The sequence below is a fragment of the Cydia fagiglandana genome, chromosome 2 (assembly GCF_963556715.1).
Source record: "Cydia fagiglandana chromosome 2, ilCydFagi1.1, whole genome shotgun sequence".
NCBI classification, from domain to species: Eukaryota; Metazoa; Arthropoda; class Insecta; order Lepidoptera; family Tortricidae; genus Cydia; species Cydia fagiglandana.
Window position 1 is genome coordinate 1783234 of NC_085933.1, and position 24883 is coordinate 1808116.

At 37.3% G+C, this 24883-nt stretch overlaps 2 protein-coding genes across 2 annotated transcripts in view; both read right to left on the bottom strand.

Moving 5' to 3' along the window:
• The window catches only part of LOC134673969 (synaptic vesicle glycoprotein 2A-like), a 396395-nt gene that overhangs the window by 283364 nt on the left and 88148 nt on the right, over window positions 1-24883 (bottom strand). The gene's annotated exons all lie outside the window — the stretch shown is intronic.
• On the bottom strand, window positions 465-6486 carry LOC134679567 (uncharacterized). Its single transcript, XM_063538525.1, has 7 exons — window positions 6321-6486; window positions 4981-5093; window positions 4258-4379; window positions 3766-3822; window positions 1878-1949; window positions 1438-1531; window positions 465-629 (listed from the first exon to the last, which is right to left on the bottom strand). The coding sequence occupies exons 1-7, from the start codon at window positions 6388-6390 to the stop codon at window positions 534-536; spliced, it is 624 nt and encodes a 207-aa protein (XP_063394595.1). The 5' UTR covers window positions 6391-6486; the 3' UTR covers window positions 465-533.

A 24883-nucleotide genomic window follows, 5' to 3' on the forward strand; every position in this document is an offset into this window, starting at 1 on the left:
CCATGTAATGTTTAGTTCATTGTTGATTTATTGTGTAATGTATAATGTTTAGTGGATGCGACTTGTTCAGATTATATTAAATAATTATGAAACACTTGTTGTTTTGAATATGGCAAATAATCCTGTCCTAGCCGGATTCCGCCTCGGCGACTGAGTATGCACTGGCTAGTGAGAGAGCCGATCGTGAGCTTATTACAATTAGAATATTAAACTTTTGGACGCCAATGACCGATATATCTGCACCGCAGGTTTAACGCCAAAGACGGATGTATCGGTCACAGACCACAAAGCAACATAGACCTACGTGCATATGCATAAAGTTCAATTTTAGTTGACACTTCGGTGACGTGGCGTCCGAGTGACAGATTTTGTGTTTGACACGGTGTCGATAAGGTAAATTTTATATGTATTCATAAAAAAAAACCCACAGATCAGGATTCACTTTAAACAGCTTTAATTAAAAAGGGGAACTTGATTGATAAAAAATAACAGTTTTTAATAAAAAAGGATACATTTGCAGTGATTTTAGTTGGTTATAAAGAGACCTGGTAATAGGAAAGCAGTAAAAAGGTGATCATTTGCAGCGCCAGGATAACGTCCATCCCTAGTACGAAACATTCGTGGAGTACCTGTTAAAATAATAATTAATATTTTTAAAGGTTACATTCTGTGGCCCTAGTGTCACGTGGAACTATGTAGAGTCGGACCAAGAAAAATCTGCAGCGGATTTGATAGCCCACGCAGTGCATGTGTTATTTTATTTATAGTACGTCATAATTTCATAGAAGTTAGACGTTTAAAATGACACTTGCACTGCGTGGGCTATCAAATCCGCTGCAGCATAAAGTAACTATAAATAAATGTAGTCTGTGGCTGCAGACTCTTCTTGGTCTGACTCTAACACCCTTTTACACCTGCGCTGTCCGAGACATGTAGGTTCGGAACCGGTTTTTTCTAAACCCCGAAATAGTCCAAGATTATTTATTATTTTATGCTCTTTACTTTATGTATTTACTCGTAGGTAACGACTTCGTATTATAAGATTGTCCCATTAAAAATGAAATAATAACCCAAAGAAAGTAATAATACCGGTATTTTTTGTATGAAGAGAAAACCGGTTCCGAGCCTTGACTTGTACCCTTTTTCACGAGCATTTACATTTCACAACCTCAGGGTTCCTAGCCATCGAAGGGTTATGGCAATATCAAATAAATCGACTTTTTACAAACAATTTGAATTAACCGCTTTCTTCCCAATGGTCTCAATAAAGAGCATCTTATTTTATTGTGGTTTAAATGTTTTTCCCACGAATTCCGACAACTCAACAAAAGTAAAAAAGAGTGTTTCATTTCATTTCAAAAACTGGCATTGAGCATTACAAGAACATTGGGCATTAATAATCCTGCAGTTTTATTAAGATTGCTTGGACGAGGCTACCTGATCGATATCTACCCGAGACATCTGTGTTCGCAAAAAGGAAATCTTTTGTTTCATCCACGTGGCGAAGACTTCGATAATATTCAATACTATCCTGCAATGAGAAAAACAAATTATAAAAAATAAAACAAAGACTACACTAGAAATTTTTGCTACTAATACCTACTAATATTTATTACGATTATTACTGTTTATTACAAATCTGAATTAACTGCCATCTGTGCTTAAAGAAATGAACTAAACGTAACATTGACAACAGCGCCATCTCGCGGTTTTCCCGTGTAACTTCTTAACGTCGAGCTAGCTTAGCGTTTCGCGCAGGTAAAAATAATAAAAGTTCGTCGTTCACCGTCACCACAAAACCGCGAGATGGCGCTAGTAGTACAACTTAGCAAAAGTTTTCTTTTATGTAAATTTTTAATAAAAACTTAAATACTTACAGGACGGCATTCCTTGGGCTGCACCATCCCTGTCGGTGGAGGTTTACCAGAGGCATCAATGCTAACATGTACCTGTAGCAAAAGTCGTGTGTTTAGTTATTTAATCTTTATTGCACATGAGAAAATACACTGTACAAAAGGCGAACTTAATGCCATAAGGCATTCTCCACCAGTCAACCTTTAGGCAAAGCAGATAAGTTGTAGGTTGGAGTTATAGTGGATGCGCATCTACTTCCCTTCACTTCACTTCTATCAAAAAGAATTTAGTAGGTACAGAATATAGTCAGTGGCGGATTTCCCATAAGGCACAGTAGGCCCGGGCCTAGGGCGGCAAAATATTAGGGGCGGCAAATTGTGACAAAAAAATTCGCTGATGATAACAAAAAATAACTCAAAATTAGGCCAGGCAATGAATTCTCAAAAAAGGTACCTATAGAGGGAAATGCATGAAACACAATTTTAATTTGACTTCGTACATACCTAACTTTATTTGGACTATCTAGGAGGTGAACATATCAAAAGTCCCCGGCCGTAGTCCTTGAGCCGGGGGAAGAAAGGGGTTTGAAGGTCACATTTTTCGGTTTTTCGCTTATACATATCTCGAAAACTATGCGTTCTAATGACATGCTCATTATACAAAATGAAAGCGGGTAAAATTTGCTACAAGCTACAAGTTTTTTGATATCTTGAGGGCCCCGTTTTTAGGGTTCCGTACCTCAAAAGGAAAAAAACAGAACCATTATAGGATCACTCGTGCGTCTGGCTGTCCGTCTGTCACAGCCTATTTTCTCCGAAACTACTGGACCAATTAAGTTGAAATTTGGCACACATATGTATGTTTGGTTTGTGACCCAAAGATGGACGTATAACGTAAATAAATGAATTTTAAATATGGAGGCCATTTTTGGGGGGTAAATGAGAAAATTAAAAATTAAAGTTTTTCAAACTATATCGTGTTACATATCAAATCAAGGAGCTCATTGTAAGAATCTCAAATATAATATATTTTTTTTCATAATTTTAGGATAAATAGTTTAGCAGTTATTCAAGAAAATAGGCAAAAAATGACCATTCCCCTCCCCTCTTTATCTCTGAAAGTACTGGGTCTAAAGACCTACTAACTTGTCCTTTAAACTTCTCTGGAATTCGCTGGAGGCCAAAAGAAGGGAAAATAAATTTATATGAGTTTTTATAGGTATAGCAAAAAAAATGTTTTTCTTGTTTCTTTTTTAGATTTTTTGTAGGTACATTAAAAGTCAATGCTATTGGTAAAACTGTCACTTAAAATGAATAGGTAAGTATTTGCTTATTTTTTTCGCAAAACCTATGTTCCCATGATCATATCACAAGGACGTATAGTTTCTGAGATTTACCTAATAAGCGGAAAACTAAAAAATGTGACCTTCAAACCAAACTCCCCTACCCCCGCTCAAGGGGACTTTTGATATGTTCACCTCCTAAAGAGTCCAAATAAAGTTACTAAATTAAAAATGTTTCTCAAGCATTACCCTCTATACTTTTTCGTTGCCTGACCTAAATGTAGTCAATATGATGGGTGATGCTGAGAAAGGGGCGGCTACAAGGCCTGGGGCCTAGGGCGGCAAAGACTGCAAATCCGCCACTGAATATAGTGCATTTATTATTTTCCATCGTATATGTAGGTAAATATGTATACAATTATACATATGTATAATAAACTGGGGCTCTTGTGCTGCCTCCTACAGTTGGTGCACTACACGAGTACACGCTTCTTCTACGATACTAAACATAACAGCGTTTACCGCATTATATACCTATCCGAATAAATGTATACATACCTACTTTTGGCGGTGAAAAGGTAAAAAAGGTAAAGGGAAGGTATTTAGAAGATCAACATTATTGTACAAACCAAAAACTCGCCAGAGCTCCCTGATTCTCGGCCAGGTTTGCTTGTACGACTACCGTCCTGAAATAGGACGAATGACATTAAGGCCCAGTAAAGGTTCCGTCACACAGGCGCGTTTTCCGGGCATTATATGAAAAAACGCTCACGCCCCGCCCGGAACACGCGCCTGTGTGACGAAGCCTTAAGATCGTGTTCTCTCACTCTCCTGAGCGTAAGCGTGAGCGAGATGGAAATACGTGCTCGGGAGCGCAGAAATATATATATTTATTAATCATTCTTGTATATACTCACATAGAACATCCGGGCATACGAAATAATTCTTGCCCAAGCTGAAACGGAGACCTTCGCTTCCGCTCGGTCAATAAAGCTAAAGGCTCCGTCACACAGGCGCGAGAGCGGCGCGCGCCGCTTTTACACACAAAACGGTCACGCCGCCCTCTCGCCCCGCTCAAAAAACGCGCCTGTGTGACGGAACCTTAAGAGTAGACATCTTACGCATTTCTTCTAAACATTCTGTCTTCAGCAGGACCCTCGTTAGCCATCCAGTTGTCGACATTGCTCTCTAGGTGGTCGGACCGCGTCAAGATGTAGGATGTAGACCGTCTTATCAGGTCCGGCTTGAATATTACAGAAATGGTTAGGTTAAATCAACTTTTTCTTGTCACTAGTTGCCATGGTGATGGTCTCCTGGGTTACTCTCAAAATACTATATTTTTCGTGTTTAAATGAACCAAACATGTTTTTTTTGGTAGTTATAAGGCCTTTCCATAATGGGACATTTACTAAGCACGTTTGTAGAAAATGGTATAGATAGCACTGCAGGTCTTCTAACAAACTATGCTACTATTGTCTACTGGCTGATGGGACAGAATAACAACAAGAAATAGTTGATCGACCCATCATCAACCGACACCATTTTCCTCGCATTTCCCGGCATTTTGCCACGGCTCATGGGAGCCTGGGATCAGCTGCCAAGTGGAGCAAGAAAGGCACTAGTTTTTAGGCTAGGCACGACTGCTATCTGACCTTCAAACGCAGAGGGTAAGCTAGGTCTTATTGGGATTAGTCCGGTTTCCTCACGATGTTTTCCTTCACCGAAATTCGACTGGTAAATGTAAATATCAGATGTTTCGTACATATAAGTTCCCAAAAATTTATTGGTAGTCGCCACACGTTGCGAATTTCCTACTTTTCGCACGTGTATAGTAATGTACCTACCTCAAGGGCAGTGGTCGAGGGTTCGGAGGGCCAGGTAGGTGACACCAAGTAAGAAGCTGCCTTTGCGTGGTACGCATAGTCACGGGGTTCGTTGCGTAGATCCAATGCGTCTTCTGGAAGTTTAGGATAAAACTCGGTTAGGCTTTGGTCTTCAAATAATTAATAAAATCAGACGTTAGGTACGTACTTCGCGTAAATCCATATTAATTAAAACAATTGTTATTTGTGTTACAAGGGATCATAATGATATATTTCCGTCAAGGGCGTCCATTGAATCCTGAGCGTAATGAGGGATTCAAGTGTTAACGCCCAAGACGAAATAATTTTGATACCGTGTGACACATCAGTAGTTACGAGGAAAATAAAAAAATCTTAATGTTGACACAATTATTATGTTTTAAAATATAATTCAAGCTAAAATAAGAATGCAAAATAACAAAAACAGTGTCCTAGAACAGAAAAGTGCCACTTTGACATTTGATCCCCAATAGCTGGGAGGAAAAGTGCCACTTAATCATGTGCTAGTAATCCCTTCAAAAATATAAATGTGAAATGAGAGCCAAGTTCAATATTGACTTTACCGGAAAAAGAATATGGGTGCCAAGTCCTAGTTTGCACATTTTGGTTTTATTTTCCTTACTTTCTTTGGTTTCCAGTTAAAGCCAAAAGCTAAGAATCATGTGATACGGGCACTGCAATATGTCTATAGTGATGATGATGATGTCCTCCCAGATGTATCCGTCGACGGCGACACCCGGATAAATCAGTATCAGATCAGGTATTCAGTAAAACCTGACGTGCATGGGCTCGAACGTGACTTGCGAAACCGAGTTTTGTTTTAAACTTCCGGCCGCAAGACATGCAGTAAAGCTCGCCATTTGAGTCGTACTGTGTAGGAGGGCTTGGGCCCAGATTTTCGAAATCGATTGGCGTTTAGCGTCAAGATCTTCGAGGCGTGCACTTTCGAAATCGTTGAGACCAGTGTTGATCGCAGTTCGCCAGTCCGATCTCCGAGTTGCAAGCTCCTCCCACAACTCACACTATATGCCGGTGGCCGACAGATGGCGTTTCAGGACGTCCTTGTACCGTAGATATTGTCCACCGGCCTTGCGTTTACCCGAAGCTAGCTCGGAGTAAAACACAACTTTAGGCAATCTTGATGGTGGCATGCGTAACAAGGTGTCCACACCAACGCAGCAACTGCGTTGGTATGTCTATTGTCTATAGTAGGTATGTGATGTTGTACGCAGAGTACAGCGTCAACAGGAGAACATAACCCAACCCAACACACATGTACACACAAAGAAATGACCTATTAATAAAATTGTACCATTATTTACCTACGGATATGTCAGGCACGGAATCCGGGTTGAACAATTCATTCTTCGCGTCACCTTCCACCGAGCCCATCTTGAATTCTGTCTAATTCCGGCCCATGAGCAAATACGGTTAAAGTTATCCCTATACCATGTCTCGTAAGAATTTTCAATAGGTTTTTATGTTTTTATCATATGTATTCATGTCAGAAAAGTGACATTTGGCAGAAGACAAATGTCATGATTTCGATTTTTTAGGTAGGTAAAGTAAGGTTTACCTAATAATTATTATGTATGTTTATGACCAAAGAGTAAAGTAAGTATGTATTTATGACGTAGCAAGTGAATAGAGTTAGATCAAGAAAAGTCTGCAGCGATTTTGATAGCCCATGCAGTGCAAGTGGTATACGTATATAACGTCATAATTTCATAGAAGTTTGACGTTTAAAATAACACTTGCACTGCGTGGGCTATCAAAATCGCTGCAGACTTTTCTTGGTCTAAGATTAATCTAAAAAGACGATGACTTATTAAAATTGGATCGTAATTATAATTAAGTGTTTATAAATATAATTTTTTTTGGTTATTGTACGTTTTAGGGTTCCGTACCCAAAGGGTAAAACGGGACCCTATTACTAAGACTTCGCTGTCCGTCCGTCCGTCTGTCCGTCTGTCCGTCCGTCCGTCCGTCCGTCCGTCCGTCCGTCCGTCCGTCTGTCACCAGGCTGTATCTCACGAACCGTGATAGCTAGACAGTTGAAATTTTCACAGATGATGTATTTCTGTTGCCGCTATAACAACAAATACTAAAAACAGAATAAAATAAAGATTTAAATGGGGCTCCCTTACAACAAACGTGATTTTTGACCAAAGTTAAGCAACGTCGGGAGGGGTCAGTACTTGGATGGGTGACCGTTTATTTTGCTTTATTTTGTTTTTTTTTTGCATTATGGTACGGAACCCTTCGTGCGCGAGTCCGACTCGCACTTGCCCGGTTTGTTTTTTTTTTTTTTTTTTTTTTATTATGCATGGGTTTACTCATGGCCACAGACTAGCCAAGGCGTAGACGTGGCCTACGATGGAGCGAGCTCGCCCAGAAGGTGCCTGTTCACTCTTGATTTGAAGGTTGCCGGGTTATAAGAGCACGGAAATATAGACGCCGGCAAGGAATTCCATTCCTTGGCAGTGCGCATAAGGAAAGTAGAAGCAAAGCGCTTAGTGCGAATTGGCGGGATATCTACCAAGTAAGGATGGAAACCGGCCGTGCGTCTAAAAGTCCGATGGTAGAATGGGGACGGTGGAATGAGCTCGTGTAGCTCTTGGGCACACTCCCCGAAGTGCAACCTGTAGAATACCGACAGGCTGGCGACTTTCCGCCGATGGGCCAAAGTCTGAAGCTTAGCCGTTAGCTTCTTGTCGCCAATCATCCTCCTGGCTCTGCGCTCCACTGAGTCCAAAGCGGCGAGTTGGTATTTAGCTGAGCCATCCCACAGGTGGCTGCAATACTCCATACACGACCGGACTTGAGCTTTGTAAAGTGTTAGAAGCTGTCCAGGTGTGAAGTATCGCTTCACCTTATTCAGGACGCCCAGCTTTCTGGCCGCAGTTTGTGCTTTAGACTCAATGAAGCTGCCGAAGCCGAGGACTGAACTCAGCTCCATGCCGAGGAGTTCCAGGCTGTCGGTAATAGGTACAGATGCACCCCGGAAAGAAGGAGTCAGGTCGAATGGACTCCGTTTAGCGGAAAATAGACACGCCTGCGTTTTGGAGGCATTGAACGTGACCAGATTGTCATCACCCCACTGGGAAACGAGACTAAGGGTCAAGTTCATTCGCTCAACCATGGCCTCTCTCTGTGAACGTATATCCTCCCTGCTGTCCCCTGCACTAGCCAAATATCTCTCAACAACCGTACTGTCATCTGCATAACCTACAATGCTGGGTTGCAGCATGTCGTTAATGTGGAGCAGGAAAAGGGTTGCGGAGAGAACAGACCCCTGAGGAACACCGGCGTCAATGGCCATGAGGTCCGAAGAGCAGCCATCAATAACTACTCTGATCGACCGTTCACTCAAGAAATCAGATAGCCAGCTACAAAAATCAGCAGGGATGCCGTAAGCAGGAAGCTTGCTAAGGAGACTTGCGTGCCAAACCCTGTCAAAGGCCTTCGAGATGTCCAGTGAAACAGCAAGCGCTTCACCGTTCCTCTCGATGGCCTCGCCGCAGCAGTGCGTGACATACGCTAAAAGATCCCCAGTAGACCGACCTCGGCGAAAGCCATATTGACGGTCACTGAGCAGATCATTTGCTTCGAGGTATGCCAGCAGTTTGCCGTTAAGTACCCTTTCCATGACTTTACAGAGCATGGAGGTAATGGCGATTGGTCGGTAATTGCAGGGATCAGCACGACTACCCTTCTTGGGTACTGGCTGCACGTTTGCAAGCTTCCAGGATTTCGGCACCGTTCTTGTTTGGAGAGAGAGGCGGTACAGGCGTGTCAGTACAGAAGACAACTCAGGCGCACACTGCTTTAGTACACGTGCAGGTATACCGTCTGGTCCATTGGCCTTATTCACGTCAAGATTCAGCAGAGCTCGGCGTATTTATTTTCTTAAATTAATTAGTTCGCACTAAAAATTGAAGCTTAAAATGTACAAGTACCTACAGTGTACACTGTACAGTAGCCATATATTTAATCGAATCTGCATTCAATAAATTATAAAAGTATCTAACTATCATCGTAACATCCCTTCACACTTGAACGTATCTTAATTAAATTACGAAAATCATTAATTTAATAAACCTGTTAACTCAGTAGCCCGTGGCAGGACGTAGGCAAGTACAAAAGTTTTTTTTTATTCCCTAATTCCTTAGATGTCATTCGCGCCCGCGTCAAAAGGCGCGAACGGTTGGGTGCCATTGTTGTGTTCGATTTGAATTTCGAACTGCGCGCCCCGTGGCTACATTATTCGCGGTTGCCAGAGTGTAAAAAGTTTTTTTTCTTACGATTGATTTCGTGTTTTTTTGACGATTGACTTATTAAATTGTATTTATATGTTTTTGTTGTTGTGTTATCATTAATTATGTAGTGGGAATGAGAGGTTTAGGTAAATTTGGTCACCATGATTTTGGGGGCTATAGTGGTGGGTAGAAATTAAAACGCATTATGTCAATTGATAAAGTTACTGGCTGGTCACTGAGAAGTAAATTTTGATATCTGTCACAGCAATAAATTTTATGTCAGTTAATTATTTACATTACACGATTTTATTGCAAAGTGCCCTGGCAGCAAAAGCCTAATTAAATCCTAATTACCCTAATTAAGCCTAATTAAATCGGTGTACTTTAAATACATTTTACCCGACTACGGCAAAGCAAAAAGAGGGTTATCGTTTTGACTGGTATATTTCTTCCTTCAACTATACCATTGGCATAATATTAAGGCAGATTAAATATACTTTGTTACACTTGACCTAAATTCAAACAGAACTCAAATTACCGTTAATAAAACATAGAAACGTACAAATAAGCTTAAGGATACCGTTAAACTCACGGCTTGATTGTGTCATTGGAGATTTCTGCGGAACGTCAAATGACGGTGTGATTTAGTCAAGTATCAGGCATCAACGAAATGACTTAATCAGAGAATCATGCATGTGAATTGACGGTGAGTTGGCTACTTGTTAAATATCGTTTATTGCAAAACATATAGGGGTAACAGGAAAAAGATATTAATGCTAGAGATACATAAACACCACCCAGAAAGAAATAGACCAAGATTCACCAAGTAGGAAACTATTATTATTCAATGTCTTTCACTTTTTGAAACAGAAACGGCTAATTGATATTAAATCTCTGTATGTCCAGTTATTGTCACAAAAATGTCACGCTCGTAGAGTCGCTCTATTAGGCAGGGGAAGAATTGTTCGAGAACATCAAAGCTTTCGGAACTGTAGGAATTGATGCAAGGAAAAATTATAAATATCATATTTCTATAGAAGTTGCACATTGAGGACAATTCCACACTTGTCATGCAAAGTTAAGACTCTATCTCCGGCGGTAGCTTGTACCTACATTCGCACATTTTTTCAACCTGTCACGCATATCAATATCAACAGGCGACCGCTGAGTGGGCGTGCATAATCGAACATCCAAAGCTAGAAAGTGAAATGGTCCGCCATTTTTTTTCGCGAATCAATCAATTTTTTGCGCTGCCAACACCGCGGTGGCAGCGGGACGTCGCTACCGAAACCGAAAGATATTTCGCTGATTTTTAAGTTTTGTCTTGATGTAGGTCAGTGACATGTTGAAATTTTCGGTAGGCTTTTGATTGTCGGTGTAGCGGATTCGGGAATTAAAATAATGTCTTTTTAAATTGATTGGTTCATTAAATAGACTGATCGCATTAACAATCCGAGGGACCTGTAAATAAATACTTATTTGCTTACGCATAAATATGGAGAAACCTAACAAAATATTACGACGCCGATTTTGGAGCTTAATGGTAACATTCCATTTCTAACCGCAGCTGCACTACCGGTACCGAACGCGTCGCTGTCATTGTCAATTTCCATAGTAAAGTTGACAGTAGTGCAGCTGTCGTTGGAAATGGAATGTTACCCTAATTCAAGGAGATCGTGCGAAGGCTATAAAGGCCCATCATTTCCAGTTAGCCGAATTTCACCTAGCAAAGTTTGCACATAGGTACCTACTTTGCAATGAGAGTTGTGAAGTGCTACTAAAACTACTGAGTGCTGCCATTAAAGGAAAATTCCTATGAGAATACGATGTTTATTAAAGTCGCACTTTCACACTTAGTCACTTCAAAGAAAGTCTGCATAAAGTTAGCATAGACGGGCTCTTTATCATACAGTTTTATATAGGTACATCAGCATAATTATGTTATTCATTTACAAACTGCGTCAACCATTTAATTTTTATCATTCCCATAACATTTCGTCGCTACAAATTTGAAAGCGCCCGCCGCTCGAATCACTAAATTTTTCAAACCCCCTCGTTTACCTAAATCAACAACGATTTTGAATTTAGCTAAATAAAAAAAGCCCATATGTTAGCTTAATAAAGCTGAACCCTTTATTTACAGAGTTTTTAGTCTATTATAATATTTAATGCTAAACAAACAAGGGACTTGACCAAATGACTTCATCCAGTTTACGATTTTATAATCACTTCAATAGGTTAACGTGGAATTTCGGAGTTTTCGTTTAAGTATTGATTATGTTAGACATCAATAATAAATACGTTAGGATTACAAAATAAACTCTCAAGATAGAATTTGTTAAATGCAGGCAAATAATTCTTAGTTGTTAAAGTGGTTGGTTTGTTAGACCAGTCTACAACAAAAGTAGATATAGTTTCACTTTTACCTAACAAAAATTCCTTTAAAACACAACTACGATATGACTGATACTATACGAGTAGTAGGTAAGTACGTAGAACAGGGACAATTGTTAAACTTTTTACTTGCTCGTATAGGTACTGATGTTAGTAAGACTATCAGCAGCTGTAACAAAGTTCAAAAATTATGATCCCATCCTACACAAAGAAACATGACATCGTGTAACTTTTAGTTACAAAAATAAATTTGAATTGAAAAAAAGTCTCCGTTTTTTATCCAGTGTTCTTTCTTACACACGGAGATAGGAAAATACTATAACTATTATAACTAATAACTTTGAATTTTCTTAAACACAATATTTAAACTATATCCCGTATACCTCTATATCTCAGGTATACCTCTATAGCTGAGTTCTAAACACATCTAAACTATTAATACGTCTGCAAACGATACTAAATTTTTTCAAACATCTAATCAATGTCAATCTATTACGTAAACACAACCCTTTTACCCTCACAGACTTGCCCCTAAACGTCCGTTTAACTTTGTCCTTATACTATACTTAGTTCGCGCTTTGCTCTGATATAATCTTCGTCATTTGTGCCCGCGGGACTTTTGATCCCTACTGATCACCTTTTTTGTCTTTGATTTGATGTTTTTTGTGTGATTCTGCTTGGTTAATGAGTTTGAGTTAGGTTATTGCTGGCAATGTAGGTAGAAAGTCATTAACGATTCGACTGTCCTTTAGGTAAGAGAAAGTTTTAAGTTTTGGTTAAATGGGCATTTTCCATTTAAAGTTGTACCCTCGAGTTTTTCGCATGTCCCCTTACATTTTTTGCGTTTTACTCTTAAGACGAATTTTTTAACTAGGCAAATGATTATTTTTTATTGAAATATATTATATAGACACATCATTTATTAAGTTTAATGCACAAGAAATCAGTTTTTTAGTGTTCCGTACAAAACTTTGTTTATTATTAAGTGTTCCGACACTTATGGGATCACTTCGGTCTTGTTCTTACTTAAAATCAGGTTTTTAGATATAATAAAATCACTCCGTAGTACTGTCCCCTTCACCGACTTCTATTTTTGATGGACTTTTACACATTTTTTTTCTATGAAGGCAACACCAAATAATGCATTCCTGGCATAGTTTAAATGTTGAAGAATGTGTATTGATGAAAAAGAGTTGTTATGTTTAAAACTCTATCTACTGATTTTGGTATATATTTTGTAGTTCTTTTTTTATTTACTGAGTATTTGTGTAAATTTTTAGTGTTCCGTACAAAACTTTGTTTACGGAACACTTATGGGATCACTTCGGTCTTGCAAATCAGTTAAATACGTTTTTCTCAGAGACCGTTTGACATAGATACCTAAAATTTGGAACAGTTATAGCAATTACCACCACTCATATTGTAAATAAGTCAAAACTGCTTATTTCTTATTAAAGGGGGAAATTTAGGGGGTTGAGAGGGGTAGGCTGAAGCTTTTTTCATTTGTAAGAATCGTGTGGGGTACCATTAGAAAGCTTGCAAAAAATTGAGTCGATGGACTGATTTTGACTTCATTTTAGACTGCAATAGTTTCGTCAAAAAATGCATTTAAAGTTGCAAGTTTTCATACAAAAATTTTCACCTCTGTCCTGGCGATTTTCGCGAAAACTATAGCTAACAGGCAGCTGACCAGTCAATACCCAACTTATAGAAGCATGGAGACGGCGGGAAAATTATCAGCTTAACTTTATCTTTATTAGTTTTTCAACTGCAGCTTGACCTTTGGTTGCTTAGGGCTAGCTAACTGATGCATCACTGGTCAATTCATATTAGGCGAGAAACATCCTTAGTTAAAACTTTGGCATTGAAATTTATGACTTATGTCTTTGACACAAAGTTTAATTCTGCTTGCTTATTTTTGTGGGATATTTAATTTTATCTCAATAGCCTACTATAAGTATGAAAGAGATCTACAAAATACGACCTTATTATATTGCAAATAAGTTTCAATTTCGAACGGGCTTTCCAAGCAATGGACTAGGCATCTCAAAAATCTGAAAAATTCAAATTAAGAATTCCGTTCTTGACTGTCGTTGTGTTTTTTTTCCACAATAGGACACATAGAGTTAGTAAGGCGTATAGAGATAATAAAGTCATTTAATATTTATGAACAGCTTTGGCCTCATGTAGATTTTATTGAGAGTATCTGATTCGTCGAAACAATATACACAATATTCCTTTTCATTAAGTACCATTACATTTCTGTATTAATTGTATAATTATAATATCTATTAATTATATTCAGTACTTATGTATATTTTTGAACGGATCGGTGAGCAACAAGATTCAGGGCTATAACCGCGAAAATAGAAGTTCGCAAATTGCGAGCATTTTTCTCTGTCACTCTAATTACGCCTTCATTGGAGTAAAAGAGAAAGATCCCCGCAAATTGCGAATTTCGGTTTTCGCGGTAGCCCCTCAGTCCTGTTACGAGAAAATAATTTTGGAAGACATTAATAGTATATGACAGTTAAATATCACAGTTTTTAGAAACAAAGGTAAAATTGACGAAATATTTAAAGTAAGCCGATCTTGTTTTTTAGCAGTTCTAAATAATATTAAAGTCTATATATATGGCATAGAACTAGAAACAAAATCAAATAAAAAATAATAATGAGTTCTAAATTCAAATTGAAGGAGTATACATCAATTTAAGGTATTATAGGCCAAGCGCGCACCACGACATTAATTTTTGCGACATGATTTTAGAATCGCGCTGTAATATATCGCAGAAATTTCACTGCGCGCACTGCGATGAAAATGAAAAAGTCGACCAGTCGCTTGTCATGAAACGTGTCTTTAATATGCGATTGCTGTATGACTTTGAGCATTTATAACACAAAGGTGATCCCCGTCTATTTCCATAATTAAATGGTCAACATCTAGCGTCTCATTTTGAGACTCCATTGGAGATGCAGGACGCAGGTGCCGAGATGTTGGGGTTTGGAGAGCGAAATGCCGAGTTCCCGACTGAGGTCCGGCCGGGGTGCGATTTTATTATCATAGTGCTCGCGGGGCCATACAACTCCGCATGCTGCAATTCACTTTGCGACAATCGCGTCGCGAACAATCGCGGAAAAATGTGACAAATCACAATTTTAAAATCGCTGCGATTTTTTTGTCGCATATGCGCGCACTAACATATAAACACATACGTTGCATTTCTGCGACAAAATTATCGCAGGACAAAAAATCGTGGTGCTCGCTTGGCCTTACTCTAAATTATTATAATACATAAAGCATTCGCGAGATGCTCGACTTCGGTATTCAAACACAAAGCAATAGTACAAGAATCTAACTAAATGCAAAGGCCGAAGGAGTGATTCGAAGATCCGAAGCGTCCGACAGACGCGCGCCTCCCGTAACTTTTCCAAGTATTTTTAAGTACAAGTGTCTAAGTCACAAGATCCAAAGGCTGAAGTCGCATTGGGCCGAAAGCCCGAAGCATCCAGGAGGTCAGTTCTAAACACAGGTAATTAATACAAGTGTCTAAATGCCGGAGGCCGAGCTCCGCGTAGGGCCGAAGGCCCGACGCCTGCAAGATGTCAGTGGTTAAACACAGAACTGACTGCCTGGACGCTTCGGGGCCCGAAAGCCGAAGTTCGGGCCTTCGGCCCTACGCGGAGCTCGGCCTTCGGCCTTCGCATTTAGATACTTATACTATTGTTCTGTGTTTAAGTATTAACATCCTGGACGCTTCGGGCCTTTGGCCCTACGCGGAGCTCGGCCTTCGGCTTTCGCATTTAGACACTTGTACTATTGTTCTGTGTTAAAGCACTGACATCCTGGACGCTTCCGGCCTTCGGGCTACGCGGAGGTTGGCCTTTGGCCTTCACATTTAGACACTTGTAAAGCTCTGTGCTAAAGCGATGACATTTTGCTAAAGCTCGGCCTTCGGCCTTCGCACTTAGACACTTTGTACTATTGTTCTGTTTGTGTAGTTGAATACGGTATCCTAAAAACAGGCAAACAACCTCTGTAAAATGTAACGATGCGAGCGGTACGGCTACCATCAGTTTGACATTGACATAAACGCTACCGTGGGCGTGAACGTAATTTACTTTCTATGCATCTCGCTCGTACTGACATATTAGTGCGAAAGAGATATACCTATAGGAAGTAAATTACGTTCACGATATCGTTTATGTCAATGCCAAACTGATGGTAGCCGTACGGAACACTAAATGCCTCAAGCTATCTCGGACTTGGCCAAATTATTGATTACTGTGATCTCGTCTTTACCTTGTCCATTACGTTACATGAGTGTCCATTTGGAAATGTCCTCTTGATTTCAAAAGTATTTATTATTGTTTATTCAAAATTTATAAGCTAAAATATTAAATTTTTCTGACAATAATCACATGTTTTATTAATTCTAATGATTGTTATTTGTTACATCTCAGTAATGCCAATAACTATTTAATAAACCTAAAAATATCGTACGATTTGGGGCCACCTCGTAACCAAAGCACCTAAAATTCCCTTTTATGAAAAATGTTTGTTCTAAATTGGTCAATGATGATTATTTTTAGATTGTTTATTAACATTATTATGCTTTATACATAAAAACATTTGCTTCAAGTATGTATTTTGTATTTTATTAACTATTTCAAAAACCATTTGTAACCAAACGGACCGCAAAAATCCTCCTAATCCATCCTAACTGGTGTATGCTAAAAAAATATGACGCTTCTCTTTTGTGTTTCGTAAACTAGAATATATTTACTCATAGAATCACATAAAACAGTACCAAATAATCCAAATTATATTTTCAACTCGTCAAGTGAGTCATGGTACAACTTTAAATGGAAATGCCCGTAGTATGAAAATTTGTTATGAAATCCTTATATTAGCGGGTAAGTGACACCTATAGTATTTATGATTTAGGTTTGCCGTTATTTAAAATATATATTTATCTTTATTCATCATTTTTCTTAGGCTAGGGTTTTTATAATATGAATATAAAAGTAAAATATAAAAACACTTACAAAACAATAAAAAATACATATAAACACATTATAAAAAACCTAACCTAGGGTGCCGCCAGCAGCGGGGCAAGGCCCAAGCTACCGTTGTTTGTGTCGTATCATATGATATCGTCGAGGATTGTGGGCATATCATACTATCGGCAGCACATCAGAACCTTCAATCGTGGATGACGAGGGCCTTCAATGAAATACGATGTTCGACTCACAATCTTTACTGCACAAGACTCATTACAAATCACAGCACGCGATACGTTTCTTATCTTAAGCAAACCAGTGGATTTGACCCAGGTATTTGGCTACCAAGATATATATTTTAATATTAAGCTGATTCTTCGTTAGTCTGTTATTTAGAATTCCATCTGGGTCATACCACATTTTGACTGAGGTAGGTACAAATCACGGACAAATAATAATATGAAGTGTTAAGGGCATGAATAATGGAGTTAAAACTAAAGTAATTATAGTTTTACAAACATTGCTTTAAACTATTGGAAAGCTTCTTCTTTTACATCAGTGTGCAAAAGATGATTTTGTTACCTACTTTTTTCTTTTACTTTTCCGCGAAGCAAAAAAAATACGGCATATTAAAATAATAATATCAAACAATATCATTTAAATCGTCCCCTACAAATGTACGCTGTGGAAAGGATATACATACCCACCTACATATTTTTCCAATTTCACCCAAGTAATTACAACGCTAGTAAGAAATTTAATTCCGCCACACACCAAAACGGTGTAACCGTAAAATTGAAAAAACTCAGGCTCCGTTATTAAAGTCACAGAAACAAACAGAAATCATCAATTATAATCATTTCTGCCGTTTTTTCGACACGAGGAAAGGTTTAACAATTTAGAAATCGATAGCAATCAATGGGCTGTGAAATAATGGTTGTTTTAATAGGAAATAGCAAGAAATCGACTGGCCTAGTGCGGCAGAATGCACTCGCACATGCTGGTCTAGGCGAAAAAGTAGTCCTTTTTTGGATAGGCAAAAAGCAATCACTACACCTCATAAAAAAGTATAATTATAAGTTACTAAGTACTTACCTCATTTAGTGTTTTTTTTTTAGGTATGTTCTTATGCGAGTACCCACATAGCCTAATGTCACGTAATTAATGAGTTCTTAGTCGAGTTAATGACTAAGATTTGCAAGGCAATGAGATTATTTTTTGCATCTGCGGCGCTCCGGCCTGTCTGCAAAAAGTAATTTTCTAATTACGGTAACAAAACTGCCATTGAAAAGAAAATAAAACTAAAATTGAATGAAGAACTTGTCCCATAACTGTCAACCCGATTAATAACCCATGTTCATAATGAATAGAAACTGATCGAAATGCCCACTTTGTGTAGGGTAATTTCTGTAACCTCAAGCAACATATGGTAGCGGCAGACGCGGCACCAACTGTTGCTTCACCCATCCCTTTCAACCTATAAAAAAATAATAGTGTTAAAGGGAGATAGAAATAGGATTCATTAGTCGGTAGTTGTGCGCAAAAAAGCGCATTGTCTGTGCGCGCGCACGTGCGTAGGCTGTGGCGCGAATTTTCGAAATTTGTATTTGAACAGGATATTGGAACGATAATCGTTGGATACAAAGTTCCGGGAAACGACAGATGGATTATTGGTTGATTTTGAGGATGTAGGATTGTAGATGGCTTTAGATTAAGTTTGATTGGAATAAACAAAGTTATTCTAAGTAATACATATGCAATAACATTTTTTAATTTTAAATACATAATTTAAAACTAAAAAATATCGCCTTCTACATACTGATATTATATTTACTAATTGTTTGATAACATAAATATCAAGATAACTTATAACAGTCAATTAAATAGAAGTAGTGAGTAAATTTTAATAAAAAACTAGCCATTTTTTGATTAAACTTAAATTCGCAAATTTTACAGTTTAATTTAACTTAAGCTTAATTTTGTCGCAAGTTATGAGAGGCTTTGGGGGTTCTCATATTAATAGGCTCATACTTATTTCAAATATGGTTATGTCATCTTTACATAGTCTCACAAAATAAGAAAAACAATGTCCCGTCAAAAGAGAGCTTTCACTGTCTCCTCTCACTCAGCTACAAAAGGTCGTATAATATATACATGTGGAACAAAGTTATGCTCTTTTAACGTGCGCACGCGCCGCGCCATGTGCGCGACTCGTGCCGCACGCGCACCTGATGCGCCTTCTGTTTGTGTTTATTTTCTTACATTGTTTACAGGCCTACTTAACTCAGACGGTTAGAGAAGGCAGTTATATAATAGTTAGTTAAACTGATATTTCAATTTATTTATTAGAAAGAGTATTTGCCATTTGCTGGTGTGTATTTAACCGAGTTATAACGTTAATGATGTTTCAACTTTCAATGTTTGATATAGGGGTCTACTTTGTTTCGTAAATATTTTCATGAAAAAATATTTCAACTCCTATAAGATATTATATTTTACTTTTTCCAATTCTTAAATGAAGTGGTGAGTTTGATTACATGAGACTTGTTTGTATTAGGTATGACATATTGGACGTACTTCTGCAAACGGGGGCCAACCCAAAAAAAAAATAGGTACTCCATGTTTGAACACTAAGGTTCCATTTTATTTTTTGTATTTTGGTTCCTGTTTGCAAAATAACATCCAATAAGTAACAATTTACTACCTACTTAAACTAGATCTAGTATAAATCTAATATCAAACTAATAGGTACTAACTATCTTACGCAGTACGCAGTAGTCTTGGAATTGGTCGATAATTCAATTGATATCCTCAAAACGCGCGCTCTAAAAACTGCATTCGCAACGCCCGCCGTATATCAAGTTAACTGGGACGGTGGGCGAGCCCTAGGGCTCCGCCTTATGTTTTGTAACTTCATGCGTGTGGCCTTTACAATGATATGGATAGTTTTTGGCCATACTTACTTATTTATTTATTTATTTATTTAAGAAGAAACAAACAGTCGTTTACAAATAGGTTTACAAAAATATTTCTTAAATTAAGACCTGGAGTTTCCTTATTATATATAAAAATTGCAGTCTGTAAAATAAAGTAACATAAACATAAGGTACTAGATTAGTTTGAACATATAGGTATACTCACGAGAGTCGGAGTGAAATTAATGGGTATTGATTAAATTACCGGAAAGAGACATAAGTAATGAAAAATTACATACTTAATTAATTACCGAAAAGCACGTTTTAGTGAATTTATGGAACAGTTAAACAAATCTAAACTATAAAGTTTTTCATTTTCGTTAAAAAGTTTACAAACACGTCTCATAAATACATTTTTTACATAGCATGTTCTACTATAGGGAATGGAAAACATTTTTTTCTTCTGACATTGGCGCTGACGTCTATGAGGAACTCTCAAATGTATTTGATGTAGTAGTGAGGGGACATCTAACACATTATTCAATATTTTGAAAAGTAGGACAGAGTCTACACAGTCTCGTCGACTAGCAAGAGTTTGGAGTTTATGATGTGTCAGAGATTCATTATAGTTAAGGTGAGTATGACCAGTTCTAAAATCGAGGGTTCTAACAAACTTCTTTTGTACTCGCTCCACTCTATCACTATGAACATTATGGTAGGGTTTCCAAACTGCGCAGGCAAATTCGAGGTGGCTGCGGACAAAACTGTTAAAAAGGATTTTGTAAGTGACACTATTTTTAAATGGCTTTCCTAATCGTAAAATGAAACCTAGTTGTTTGTACGCCTTTTTTATAACCGAGTCTAGATGAGGTATAAAAGATAGTTTTGAGTCCATAATAACTCCAAGATCGCGAATTTGTGTTACTCTACTCAGACGATTGTTGCCTAATGTGAAATTATAATTAAGATTATTTTTTTTCTTAGAAAAACTTTACTTACTTTAATATTATGGCAAAACTTTATATAAAATATAAATATTTAGTGGCGGTAGGCTGGTTTAGGAGGTTTAGCTGATTATAATCAGTTGTACCTACATTGTTTCCGAGAATTATTGATTTAAGATGATTTTATACATTTTACACACAAGCAGAAAAATAATCTAGAAATATAATTATGTAGGTACCTAGTGAAAAAAATAAGATATAAGAAATGATTTGCTTATTAACACTAGTAACATTTTCTCTCAGCCTCAGTTGACCGGAGGAATAAAATAAATATCAGTGAAACATACCTAAAAATACACCACAGGATAGGCGGGTGACACAAATCACAATTTATACATTGAACTTTTATATGTAGGTTTTTATATGTTATGGTGACCAAACACCGTGGTTCCCAAGCAAAAACGTTCTAAAAAATGCAAAAAGATGACTGAAAATTCGGCCCTGATCCTTATTATACACACACAAGATGTTAATAGTTCCAAACTCAAAACATATCACATCTTACTCGTACTTTATTACTTCTCCACAAATTTGCAGACGCCTTTTTTTTGCATTGCACGGTAGTATCTAAAGTCGTTTAGATACGAAGATAGCTCCTAATTTTATTACTTAGGAAACTAATAAATTTGACCGTTTTTTACCACTAAAACTGTGACTCTAATTTGCTTTAATAACCCATAAGGATTTGCCAAAAAAATGCTCCTAGTTCCGCCTATTAAAATGTCGCTAAAAAGGTTTACGGGGTTTTGGCTTTCGGCGGCGGTTTTTAATTCTCAAAGGTAATTTGTATGAAATTATTGTTTATGGTATGGGACAGATTGCTAATAGTTGGCCAGACTTCATTAGTTAAATTGGGTTAAATAGATATACAGTTACGAATTTAAAAAATGCAGTATGTATTGTAGGAATTTTTGCGCTCTAATATTTCAATAGTTCAAAATTTAGAAATTAATTCTTCAAGTAGGACTTAGGGATTCTTACATACCTAGGGATCTGAAAAAAATAAAAAGTATTTGATTTTTACTTAAGAGCTTGTTTCTAAAAAAATGCAAACTACGTCAAAGTACCAAATTTACAAGCGTGACGTTCGCCGCCGCATGACGTGGCGTTCAGTCCGTCACTCATTTTATAAAGGAAATTGATAAAATACATAGGCGGCAACAACGAAGCCGTAAGTTGACATCCGAACGTCACCTTAATAGTCACTATAAAAAAATCAATGTATAAAAAGGGGTTGGCTATTACAATTTTCATTAAATTGTTTCAGCAAAATTAACTTTTTTACTTAGAAGCGTGTCGCCTAAAAGACAATTAAGATGTCCATCTCACACTTTTCAGAAAACATCGGCTTTAACAAAGGAAATGTTAAAGTTACGTCTTCGAGTTAACAATAATTTAACAGTATGGGTGTTAATTTCTTCTAGATAGCACAAGCACACCGCTTGTATACAAAACGATTTAAAAACCTACACAGTAACAAACGAATTTGAATTCTAAAGTTATAAAAATAAGGTCGTAATTATATCGTTACTGATAAAACAAGACATCCTTAACCATAGGCAAGTAGACAAAAAAACCTTCAATTGAATTTCAACCTTACGCTTCAAAGCTTAGAGTACAAAATCGTCTGTATCTTGTTCAGTAAAGGGATGGGACATTTCCGATCATTGTATCACAAATAGCCAAAGCTTTTGTCGCGTGCACTCAATAAATTCAATTTTATGGCCGTTATTTTTGATAAAAAACTCAATGGTCAGCTACTTAAGTTGACGTTGACAGTTTAATTTACTTTTAATCTCGAAGGCGAAAGTGTTTAGTGTTTCGGCCACTGACTCGGGTGATAGGAATCTTGCTTCAAAGAAATATAAGTTTTGTCCAAAAGTGAGGTACCTATCTATGTATTTTTAAATTTTACATGCTGTATAATAGATAAGTAATAACACTATTAGTCAATTTGTGTAAAAATGTCCCATAATATTTATTTTTATTTATTTTATTTATAAGAACACTGAATTTCGTCATGCCTCCGTTAGCGTAAAGAAGATACATTATCCTTGGTTTATGTTTATGTACTGTAGAGTTTGACCAAGATATTTCTGCATGGCATTTGTAATGTCAAAGTGCAACAATGACACTGTATTGTCAAAACTAAATAATTACCTAAATAAATAATTTTTCATTTTCATTTTTCAATTCGACTCTCTGTTTCTGACTTTTCAATCTTTTCATGCAAAATTCAAAAGTTAGCTTACTTAGCTTGTCATGAAATCAAACGTCTGGTTTTTGTTTTCTTTTTCTTGTTATAGGCGTTGTAAACACCGCTTATTTCATTGAATGACGTTTAAAAGAAGCTGCTTGTCAAAACTATTAAATATTGAATAATTTTTTGTATCTCAGTATTTCTCACGATATTACCGATTGTTGCAAACCTCAAGAGTATAATAGCTGACATCCATTACCAAAATCGTTGGTGGCAAAATGCCACAATGATCAATACTCAAAACGTTTACCAAACAATAAAAGTCATTGGATGCTCGAAAACCGACTTTATTTTTAAGACATTAAGGTAGTTAGGCATAGCAAAGGTTTGTTGTTCAACACAATAGAAATAGGGATCATCGATTTATCGCTCTATCGAGCTTGGAGGCTAAATATGCTTTTAATTATACGTCCAGTCGCAAGTAGCTATTAAGTGGTTGCAAAACATCAAAATATGCGCGTTTTTCCCTTACTCCGTAGGGCGGACTAGGCCCACCCTTAAACTCTATGGTTTTATATCAATTTTAAGTCAGGGGGTTGAGTTTTGGTATAATTATGGGAGATAATTAAGTAGCAGAATATATTTTTGATAACCTTCTGTGGAAATAGTTCGCGTAATCGTTTGACGGTGTATCAAAGCCCGATGTTCTAAATGCGTTTTTTTTGTAAGTAATAAATTCCTGAATTATTCAAAATTATAAGTACCAAAATGTTTCTAGTTTTGATTTCGACCAAGCTACTTAGCAACGACTTGAATAGAGCTAATTTAGTGTTATTATTAATAAACATCATATTTTCATAGAAATTTTAAATTAATGATGACATTTCCACACTTTGTCACTGTAAATGTCATGCAAAATTAGCTTGGTCCGATTCTAGTGGATTAGCCATTTACGAAACTATCATATTCTGAAGTAACGTTCAGGTAATTATTATAATTAAAAAAAAAGAGCCACCAAAAGAGATATTTCTCAAAAATATGCTACAAACCGTTACTAAGGCCATGCCACAGGCAAAGCTACTAAAGTTACACATTAACCCCCATTTAATCCACTAGCCACACAACCATGACATTGTATGCCGCAAGCACAATGCGATTTAGTCATAAATATCGCTTGCTGTTTTTGCCACGGTCAACAGATTTATGATTTTATTCGAGCGCTGCGCGTGGCAAAAAGTTAATCGATCGGGCAGTGGGAGGGTTGACGGTTTTGAGCCGGGTAGAAAAAGTGTTGAGCGGGCGCTTACAAGTTCGGACACACGGATTTTTGAGAGTCGACACCACACAGTCAAACGAAAATATAAAAAAAAGTCATTGGTATGTCAGTAACATTTTAAAAACTAGTGGGTGCACTACGTCAAAGAGATGACCTTAGTGATTCCGTCAAATTGTGTTTTTTGAAAAACAAATTATAATCAGCATTCAATTAATGTAGTGTGATACCTTTGGGTATGGTGCTTTACGCACACTAGTGTTTCATCCCCTCCCCCTGACGCAACCCCCCCTTTTAGCATGAAATATGAAATAATCGCAAAACCTAAAATCCTAAAAAAAATTAGGCAAATCTTAAAACGATTCAACGGGACTTAATCGCACCCCGAAACGAACGTGTTTCGGGGTGCGATTAAGTCCCGTTGAGGAATTTAATAATGTTTAAAAATCGTGAAAGTTTAAATCAGTGTAATTTAATGTGAGCTATGAACATGAGCCTGTAGAGTCAGACCAAGAATAGTCTGCAGCGGATTTGATAGCCCACGCAGTGAAAGTGTCATTTATATATAAACGTCAAACTTCTATATAAAATTATGACGTATAAATGACACTTGCACCGAGTGGTCTATCAAATCCGCTGCAGACTTTTTTTGGTCCGACTCTAGGTAGGTACCTATCTGAAAGATCGGTTCTTTAGTTTACCTACAAAAACTTATTTTAGATTATTTTTGCTTTTTACCAAATTTAAAAACAGGAAGTTCTAATGAACAAGGTTACTTAGAAAATTGCATATAATTTATTCGCTAACGTGCTATTATAGCGAATCAAATTCTATTAG

Bases quoted from the DNA above. Each gene is read 5' to 3' on its own strand.
- LOC134679567 (XM_063538525.1), bottom strand. From the start codon at position 6,390: ATGGGCTCGGTGGAAGGTGACGCGAAGAATGAATTGTTCAACCCGGAT. The intron at 5,094-6,320 runs GTAAATAATGGT...CTAAACTTCCAG, and splicing joins CGTGCCTGACATATCCGTAG to AAGACGCATTGGATCTACGC. The intron at 1,532-1,877 runs GTAAGTATTTAA...TTCTCATTGCAG, and splicing joins AGCCCAAGGAATGCCGTCCT to GATAGTATTGAATATTATCG.